Raw genomic sequence first — 10582 nt, forward strand, 5'->3', positions numbered from 1 at the left:
GAGGTAAAATAACGGGGTACATGAAACAATTTTTACCAAAGTAAGATTTTATTGAAAACACTTTAATGGGTACTTTTTTTGCACAGATCACAAAGAGCAGTAAACACACCACCTACTGATAGAAATGGCTGATATCACACGACAGGAATGCACCATATCCTGTGTTCCAAGTCATCAATAAATACACCATACTTGTTCATTTTCTGCAGGCAACATATAGTGTAAAGGCTGCTAATGATACAAACGTACTCTGTATCGATGAGGCGATCACTGGTACCGAGAAATCACCTCAACGGCATACTTCAAACCTATAGCATTCCTCCACTGTACTGTACCCCAAACAGCTAAAATTGACAGAAGTACAACATCCCTACAACAGTCCTATTTACTCAGCAGTGGAAGTATGAGGTTGGACTTTTAATGCGTCGACTGAAAAGTGGTTGCAAGGTCTTCAGACTTTTCTTCCAGCTGTAGGTCTTAATTCATTTCAGGGTTTAATTACTTGCTTGAAGGGAATGAGAATTTCCTAGAAGATTCCAGGGAAAACTGAACATCTGGAAAAGGCCCGTTTCAAAGCCTTTTCAAACTGGAGTGAAAGTGCTGCAACTCCTCCAGTCAAACCAGTAGTTACACCCATTAAGAGGGAGGAATCCTTCTTTTCCTGCAGGGATTGTGGAAGACCTGCAACCCCTGCAGGAAAAGAACTCAGCCCCCTTACGCACAAAACGCTCAGACTTGAAACGCAGGCGAACCAGATGCTGTTCTTAAATCGCGGTCGGGGAGTGCCCGGCTCTCTATTTGTAGAACTCGTGCTCCTGCTCGTCTTTCTTGATGACGGTCTTGTAGGCCTTCTCAAAGTCCTTGGCCAACACAATGTAGCGGTTCTCTCTCACGGCCAGCATGCCAGCCTGAATAAAAAGGGAACAAGTGTGTTAAGCTAGTCTTGTTGCAACATGGAAAAATTAAATTAAGCCCGTCGCGGACGTCAAAGAAAAAGAGCTTTTCTACGACTCAATGTTCACAGCTCTTAATAAATTTGTCGCTTTGCATCCATCCATACTTTTTCTAAGCACTTCATCCCATTCAGGGCTGCAGGGGAGCTGGAGTCTATCCCAGCAAGCAGTGGGCCCAAGCCTGGGACGATGGGACGCCAGCTCATCACAGGCCACACAGAGACTTTCATCTCACTGTGTATCCTCTGGTTGCATTTCAGCAGTGATCAATCCTTCTTATTCATTGAAATATTACTAAATATTTTTTTGCCATGTCTGGTGTGGTCTCTGCTTTCTCGTGCACAATTTGTAATGAAGTTGTGTTTTCAGGTAGAGAATAATTAAAAAAAACTTGCCAGCTAAGCATCAGTTAGAAAGACAATTAGACTATTTTAAATTTAACAAAAATCAAATTTGAGCACACGAAGGTTTGCATAATAGTCACCAGGTTATGTGGAATAAAACCTGTTAAATTGGTGCAGCAGTCAATTTGAAAAATACAGATGAGAGTTTCTGTGAAAGACAGAACAGGCAGAGCAGTGTCTCCTTTTTTCTTACAGAGGGCATATTGTTTACTGCCACTGGATACAAAGAAAAAACCAAAGCTATCTTGAAATAACATATTCTTTAGTTAAAAATGGCCAATTTAACCATCTGAAAGATACACAAATGCAAGCAGGGAGGACAGAAAATATTCAATGTATCTTGCTCAGTTAAAACATCTAGTCTCTACAAATTCTTTCAGAACTCGAGGAAGACATCTTCCCCTGCAGCAAAAATACTTACCTCCTGACAGATGGAGTTAATATCGGCACCTGATATCTTGTCTGGACGGGCTACGTCTGAAGAACCAGGTCAAGAATGCTAACAGAAACCAAGACGCAGGAGATTGGGCTGCCCCAGTGGATTCCAGTCCAGTCTGGGAGGGACTCAGCCAGGAGATGTAAGTGGACACTGAGGGTTATTCCACACACAGGAGGCACGGACGGGTCTCCACATCCAGGCTTGAGTAGACTCCAGCTCTTAACCCAAGACCAACTGACTCATAGAACAGGCTTTTTAAAGCTTGCTTAAACCCCTTTCTTTGTACTACAGCTTGAAAGGTTTTGGCGTGTTACATTTATTTTTTTACTTGTGTACACCTTGACTAATTTGGAATAAAACTATTATATGATCTGCTTGCCACAACCGGTTCTCACCTTGCACTGCTGCGAAGCTGCCTGGTAGTCTGTTTTACATTATGACAGATCTTTGTAGAATTTTTGAAGGGATGCTACATGTCCCGATATTAACCAGTTCATACTTTCAGTCCTGTCCCGGGCAACCTCAATCCAGCTAGTCTTATAGTTCACCTATTTTAAAGATTGGCAACACCTGTAAGTTACTTACAAAACAAGCAAGCGATCTAAATGCTCAATAAATCACTTAATGTAACAAATCACCTGTTAAAATGATCATAAAGCAGTTATCATACAATTATAAATTGGTTATTTAGTGGTAACCTTCAAAACCTGGTGGACTGTGGCTTACCAAAAAAAACCCCACTAAAAATCTAATACCTCACAAACTACATCTTTCATAAGTGGATGCTAATCAGAAAGATTCTTATTCCTGTAAAAAGAACAGAACTAGTGATCAACAGGATGATTATGTTGTCCTCAGGTTCTGAAGGTTGATTTTTTTGGACGTATTAGGACGCAGATGGTAAAAACCACCAACAAATTAAATTTATAAAGATGAAGTCCCTGGAATTTTGCCTTTATTATGGGTCTGTGTGGCCTGCTGTGTTGTATAAAAAGCGTATGGCTGCTATGTAGTAAAGCTCGTGAATCCGATTTTGGAAAGCAACAGAAGTGAGTGACGATGGGTTCTCTAGTTAGGATACAGTCTTCCAGGTCCACCTCCTCCGAGAGGTTCATCTTGCTGGTGATGGTGGAGAAGACCAGGCGTTTCTGGCGCCGGTCCGGCAGGGGAAACTCGATCTTGCGGTCCAGTCGGCCAGGCCGCAGCAGGGCTGGGTCCAGGGTGTCCGCTCTGTTCGTGGCCATGATCACCTGGGGCAGACAGCAGTCAGAAACTGGTCAAATCCCTTCTGCCATCTGCCAGCCTACTGGCCACTCACAATGGCTTCAGAAGTGCACCATGAACTAACCGCAGGCACAGAGGAAAAAATGACCCTGATCATCCATAGCATGGGTCCTTTAATGCAGATGTGGACAGCCATGGCTCTTCCAGTCCAGCCAGTTAAAAATGATTAAAAATAGATTTTAAATTAAAATTAAAGTTCTTAAAATCAAAATAAAATTACATTTAAAAAGCAAAGGTCTTTCCTTTGGCACTAAACTAAACTCCCAAGTCGGTTTGGGCCGTGCGCACCTTGACGTTGACATTCTGGTCAAAGCCATCCATCTGGTTCAGCAGCTCCAGCAAAATCCTCTGAACTTCTCTGTCGGCTGAGAAGAAAAAACACAAATGTGGATCATTAGAACAATGGCTAAAGACTGACTGAAGTGTTAGATGCATCCTGTTACCTGGAATTCACTGTGTTAGATATGGATTGTGGCACCTGCCTAAAGCAGAAGGAACACTCACAGTGTTGACGAGAACTGATTTCTGCTGCAGCTAGGAGGACAAAATCTTGCTTAGGAATTTCCTCTAAAAGCCTCTGATCATGCCGATAAGAGTTTGCAACTCGGCCCTTGCTCTTGGCACTTAGGAAAAATGCGATATCCCCATGATTGATCACAGGGGACGCGTGCCTGTTGCTCTTGGGGAAGAGACACCGAAGACGAGCAGCGAACACGCACCTCCTGTCTGGGCGTCGAAACGCTTGGTGGCGATGGCATCGATCTCGTCGATGAAGATGATGGCGGGGGCGTTTTCCTTGGCCAACCGGAAGACGTCGCGTACCATCCTCGGCCCCTCCCCCAGGTACTTCTGAACGAACTCTGAGCCAACGACTCTGATGAAGGCCGCTGATCGAGGGGGGGGGGGGGGTGGGGGGGAGAAGAGTCAAAGACAATCACTGGTTCTTTTTCCAGTTCTATCAACTGCTAGAAACGAGAAACTGCAAACTAACTCAGCTAATATCAATTTACAGGAAGGGCACTGCAGAAACCAATCACTGTTTTCAATGGTGTCCGTCCTGCAATTTGATAGTAACTGAATTAGCAAGCAGTTTCTAGTTACTCACATTGCATTCTGCTGAACTGAATCGCCTATTAGGGTTATTAAAAATCTGACATTTTTCCAATCCTCTCTTTAGCCTCAAAGGATTCAGTTTCCTTTATCTGTCTTGAGAGTCACCTCCCCTAAGCGATACAGTTAAGCCTCTTAAGCAGACTTCTGGGCATTTCCTATGCTGTGAAGACCACACCTGCATGCATGTGGTCTACCTAGTGCACAGTACAGAGCATAACAGGGATGACTCTTGCCGTCATACCCGTCGTGTGGTGAGCTACTGCTTTGGCCAGCATGGTCTTCCCACAGCCCGGGGGGCCGTACATCAACACTCCGCGAGGGGGGTCGATCCCGATCTGGAAAACACACAGACACACACTTTGGTATTTAGGCCCAGATTTTTGCTTTTTACTTATATTATTCCTCACACACGGCGCTTTTGTGGACACTCCATTCAGAGAACTTTAGAGGTAATGGGGACTCCCCTCCCAACACCACCAGCGCGCAGCCCCACCCGGATGATGCGATGGCAGGCGTAGTGCGCCAATTCTCACTACACACCAGCTATCAATGGGGAGGAGAACAGAGTGATAAACGCCAATTCATAGTTGGGGATTATTAGGAGGCCATGACTGGTAAAGTAAAATACAAGAAACTGCATATGGCCAATAAAGTGATCTTATGTCTGCAAGAGCCCAGGAGGCTGCAGAGGGCACTGTCACCAGGAGCCAAACATCCCTGACTGGATGAAATATATGCTATCTGCAAGCAGCACAGCCCCTTGGACAATCACAGTCACAGTCAGCTAGTGACATGAGCCAGGCTGAAACAGGTGAGGGGCTTGGTGGAGTCTTCTAACAATGGAAAATTTTGATCAGTTTCCCATCTCTGGCACTGCTTTGCCAAGCGACCCTCTCCTTCCTTGGGCAATGTACCTGTTTGTAGAGTTCGAAGTGTGTCAGCGGAAGCTCCACAGCTTCTCTGACCTCCTGCTTCTGAATGTCCATCCCGCCGATGTCTGCATACATCACGTCTGGCTTCTGATCTGCACATGGAGAAAGAGAGATTCACTATTCTACTCCTCTTCCCAAAGTGTTTTACTTTAGCTAGGAGGGGGGGATTCACTGTGTTCCTCACAGCAGAGCAAGCAACACTTCTAGCCCATGGTGAGAGAAATGCAGATTAGATGGAGAAATCACTCAGCCAATTTAAAGACAGGCAGAAAATTAGGAAGACCACAGTGTGAAAACCTCTGATGAAATTTATCCCAAGCTCTGGACAAAGCAAGGGTCATCTTTTACGAAAGGGAAGTCTGATGTTTCAAGAGAAGTGGTCAGGGAAAATAGTGTAACATCGTGGGAGAAAAAAGGAACTTCCTACAGCATAGTGCAATGGTCACCATACTAGGATACTGGCTTGGAGCTTCTGTCTCAGGGGAAACTGCAACATCTAATGTCCCACCAACAGCACATCCAGCAGGAAAATGATTTTCCTTACTAAGATCCACAAAGGTGCACATTCGAAAGCATTATTTGCTTTCATGAGAAACCCATAGCATGGGAAAAAGTGAGTTTCGAGTGGGCTAAGATCTGCCAAGGAAGATCATCAAGATCTGTTCCATGACACAAGCCCAGAGCACAAGAAGTGCTGAGCTTAATAGAAAAAACTGTGATCCAAGTGTAACAAAGTGACAAACTACTGCCATGAGTTACAAGAAATCCGCTACTAAACGTTCACGTTTAATGCGTTCACTCATGGCCAACGGTTAGTTCCACAAAGCAAAAACAGAGAACAATGAGTTCCACCCACACTAGCGTTGTCAGAAATTCAGCTGTTCCTGAAGAGGGCCGGGACGAGCCATCCTGGAAGCACAGGGCAAGTGTCAGGTCCCGAAGGACAGAGGCTCTCGATCCATGGTCTCCACGAGGGAACGCGGTGCTGCGCTCCGCGCTGTTACCGCATCTCTCGGTTCTTACGAATTCACTCTGGTAAAACCCTGCTCCCAATTCCTAATCCTGAACTCCAGTTATCAGGACCTGAGTCCCCCTGTCTCATCACCCTGCCTGCAAAACCAGCCTTCTTCCCGGCTTCGCGACTTTCCGTATTCTTTCTCTCCGCCATTTTCCCCCCTTTTTCTCTGCAGTCTCCGCCCGTCTCTGGACATCCCCGAGCCTGCAGCTGGATTGCGAGCCTGCCTTTGAGACGCAGCTGGCAGCCAGAACAAACCTCGTCATAACAGCAAGAGCACAGGACTGCTCTCGCCCTAGACGGGAGCCCACACCATCCCATCAGTGATGCGCTTTTGTATCAATACCAGGTGAACCGTGATTGCCACCCCCGCCACGACACGCTTACCTGATGTGAGCATCATGATGCTGCTGTCAGCCTCGGGAGGCAGCACATCCACCAGGGCGTTGCTGTGTTTGTGCAGAGCCACCGAGGCGTTGGGCTTCAACAGCTCCCGGTCTATCGTGCTGAGGATCCGCACGTAGTAATTGGACCCTGATGGGAAAGGAGAAGCAGGGCCGCTGCACCATGAAGGCAGCACTCCTTTTCTGCAATCTCTTCCTCGTTGGACCAGTCAACATGCTGCTGCCGGCATAACCACTACCACGCACACACATTCCACTGTCCGGATTGGATCGAGGTACTGTGAACCTCTCCTTTTCTGTTTACTCTACCCTGCGTTGTATCTCTCACTGCCACACTGATTGGTCTTATTTTAGTTGCAAATATTTGACTTGTTTTCTTTGTTTTGTTTTTTTAGATGTACTGAATATACAGCCTCATGATTGGTTTCCAACTTCGTTTCTTTTTATTTGGCACCAGCATGCTGCATTACGGCCAGACATGAACTGGGGATGTCTGGGCTCATTGTAAATTTAATTTAGAGGCAATCAGGCAAAAGTGTGCATTTTAAAAGCCGTGTGAGGGTGGCTTACCGGTGGTGGAGCCCACGATGGCCGTGTTCTGGTCCACAGCCTCCAGGAACTGGCCGATGACCAGTGGGATGCTCTGAATCCTCTTGACCTCCTCCTGGGCGTGGAGGAACTCCTTCTTCAGATTCTTCTGCTCGTCCTTGATGTACTCCTCCTGCACCTCCAGGAACTCCAGCTCCTGCTGCAGCTTCTGTGGAGCAGAGAAAAATTGGGAAAATGTATTGTGCACACACTGGAGCAACCCAGGACAGACAAATCAGGACCCTGCTGGATCGCACCTACTGCCTCTCTGTCAGCTTATTCTGAGAAGGAATCACGCGATTCCACTGATTTTAAGCATACTTAGTCTTCACCGGCCGGTTTCTGTGTCTGGCCAAAGAAATGCACGCTGCTGTTTAAAAACATTCTAAGGGCTGCGTCTACTGTTTTGACCGTTTGTGCAATTAAAATTCAACATTTAGCACATGTGCTTTGCCGTCTTTGTGAAGGAGATCAGGCAGAATTTCACATCCCAATGACCCCAAACCTTGCATTTTGTTTTAAACTAGTTTGCAAAGGAACAAGTAATAGGTTTATTCCATGCTGAAAAGAGAAGAGAGAAAACACAACGTTTCGGCTGTGAAGTCTTCCTCAGGTGTGATATCCTAGTGCAGCGCCCAGCTGAGGCAGAATGGGCCTTGCTCCCAGTTAGGCAGGATCAAACTGGGACCACACTGCCCAACCGATTCATCCGCTGGGCTTGCGTGGACAGAGGGTGTTTCAGAAGCCGCCACGGCAGCAGGGGTCAGGAGACGGGAGGCGGACTGACCTTGTAGCGGGTGTACAGATCTTCCAGGTCCTCGGGTTCAGCCGCCAGGAAGGACAAGCCAGTCTGTGGCCGGGAAGTGGACAAGGGGGGCAGCTCATCCTGCGAACACACACAGACACGCACCTCACAACAGGCTGGGCTGCGCTGAGCGCAAGTGATCAAACAGCCGTTCGCACTTGCAGAATGAAAGTCAAAAACCTTTTCGCACATAATAACAGTTTTTTAAAAAAAAGAGCACAGGCCTTCCAGTTTAACAATCCCATTCGGTAATCCTTGGCTCAGTACTCCAAGGTTCTCATCCAGGTGTTTTCTGAAAGAGACCGGGGTACTGGCTTTGACAGCAGAGCTGGGAGACTTGTTCCACACTCCCCCAACTCTTGGCGTAAAGCAGTGCCTCCTGTACTTGGTTTTAAATATACCTCTGTACAGATTCCACTTGTCTTCTGGTTCCTGATTTGCCGATTCTGAAAAACTTTGGCAGCCTGATTCAGGAGGCTTTTCAGCCCCAGAATATATCTGATTGCTCTTCTCTGGACAGATCCCAGAGCCACAATATCTTTTCTATATTGAGGTGAACAAAAATAACATGCAATGTTCTTACTAGAGCATTATCCAATTTTAATATAATAGTATTTGATAAACAATCTTTCAACTAAGCAGAAATGTATGAAGACAATCTGGACACAAAGATGCAGAATGAAATGTAACTTATACATTTAGTATTATAAAATCATCCCTCGTTTAAACGGAATACACCTGCTGGAAATAAACTTCCCTAGGAGCAGACTGTAGTTATCCTATTCGAATACATCATTTTTGTTTCAAGCTAAATTGTGGCGAAACAAAACACATTTCTCACGGGCACGGTTATTAAATACTTCAAACAAAGACACCGTTCATCGGTATCTTTTTTAAAACGTTTTTGAGGTGTTTAAGTAGTGATACAGAGAGTAACATAAAATCTTGCTAAGGAGATAAAGCGAGTTTTAACGTCGTCTTTGTTCAGGAATATCGCCCTGTACGTAATTTAAGTTTGCAATGAACATGTTACACATACAACTACGATCAGCATTTCCAAAAAGTTGCTAATTCTTAGACGTTACAGGAAGATAGTAAAACAATTATTAAACACCTAGAAGGCCATTCAAATATACCCCTCCGACTGTCAGGCCTAGCTGAATGAATCTGCACCTTTTATTGATGACTAATAATAAACAGCAACGGTACTGTTTAAAAAAGGTCAGAAGGTTCTCCGTGGCTGCTAAAAATACTCTTCGCACAACTTACTTGTAGATTTCTAAAGAGGCACTTTCTGAAATTAAACACAAATTACATACCTGAGTTTTCTCTACTATCACACCAATTTCCTCCATGTTTGTTTCGCCTGTTCGACTAACGCAGACTCATACCGGCCCGGAAATACCGTCACTGTGCGGTTACGCGTTGCATTGTGGGGCTTGTAGTTTACAACATATTTCTTCAGCATTGTAAAAAATATTCTGAGAGAAGCTATTTATCAAAAGGTAGAGCAGAGCTACCTTAGTTACAGATTAATCTGTATTATTCTAAACAGATATATAAATTATGTCATTTTTTAATGGTATCACTGCCACAAGAGTATGTTCAACTGCCTAATTTTGCCTTAAGATATATTTAAATCTGTTTCAGTTCAGTTTATGTGATAAAATGTTTATTTGCATGTGTGCTCTATGGCAGCAACAACAAAATTAAATAACACACAACTTTAAAAGAAAGCACAGGCAACTTGCAAACATAAACATCAGTGTGAATCAGTGGTAGAGGTGGAATTCAGCACTCTGACAGCTTGCAGGAAGAAGCTGTCTCTGAATCTGGAGGTTCATGTCTTTGTGTTTCTTTGACTCTTACCAGAGGGCAGGGGAGAGAAAGTGAGAAACCAGGATGATTGTTATCCTTAGCAACACTTCCAGCCTTCCTGAGGCAGCGATTTGTAAAAATGTCCTCAACAGAGGGCAGCTGTACTCCGATGATGGACTGGGCTGACCTGATCACCCTGTAACTCCTTTCTGTCAGACAATGGGCTGCTCCCAAACCATTCACTACAGGAGTGCCTAGCTTCTCACTAGCTTTGTTAGTGTTAAATATTTGCCATCAAAACTGCTACTTCCATTAGCAAATACAGCAATACACACCCTTGAAAATGAACTTACCGGGGGGAAATGTTGGCACTTAAGTTTAGCAGTGCCAAAATCCAGACTTCTTTCTGAATAACCGGGTTCAGATGAACCACTGGGCCTGGGAATTTCCTTACTCTAAACACGTTTATAGAAATATAGAGTAAATATAGAGTATCGGCATTATGACCAGCACACCTGCAAAATGGGTTGTTGTCATTTCCCCAAAATATCTTGGCCTTTTCCCCAAAATATCTTGGCCTTTGTCAGAAACACTTTGGCTACGTCATACATAATAATGAACAGCACTTAAATTGCTAACAATTACGCTTTTAATATATTCTGTTTGGGGGTTTCTTTTTTTTGCCTGCCTGAAGCCCGTCTGAAGTATTGGGGTGGTATTTGATGAAAGAAAAAGGAAGTTGAAGCTAAAATTGAATGATGGCCCACTGTCAAATGTGTCCCAGTAATGAATAACTCAGGTATGAATCAGCCATATCCAACTTATAG

The 10582-nt window shown here is 44.8% G+C and overlaps 1 protein-coding gene across 1 annotated transcript; it reads right to left on the bottom strand.

Moving 5' to 3' along the window:
• Window positions 1-29: 29 nt before the first annotated feature.
• Window positions 30-9354, bottom strand: psmc4 (proteasome 26S subunit, ATPase 4). The gene is made up of 11 exons (XM_088905118.1): window positions 9257-9354; window positions 7920-8018; window positions 7115-7301; window positions 6528-6674; window positions 5108-5217; window positions 4435-4528; window positions 3800-3967; window positions 3369-3445; window positions 2878-3046; window positions 1779-1834; window positions 30-908 (listed from the first exon to the last, which is right to left on the bottom strand). The coding sequence occupies exons 1-11, from the start codon at window positions 9290-9292 to the stop codon at window positions 795-797; spliced, it is 1257 nt and encodes a 418-aa protein (XP_088761244.1). The 5' UTR covers window positions 9293-9354; the 3' UTR covers window positions 30-794.
• Window positions 9355-10582: the final 1228 nt, after the last annotated feature.

Source organism: Atractosteus spatula, chromosome 25 (assembly GCF_055471065.1).
Source record: "Atractosteus spatula isolate fAtrSpa1 chromosome 25, fAtrSpa1.hap1, whole genome shotgun sequence".
NCBI classification, from domain to species: domain Eukaryota; kingdom Metazoa; phylum Chordata; class Actinopteri; order Semionotiformes; family Lepisosteidae; genus Atractosteus; species Atractosteus spatula.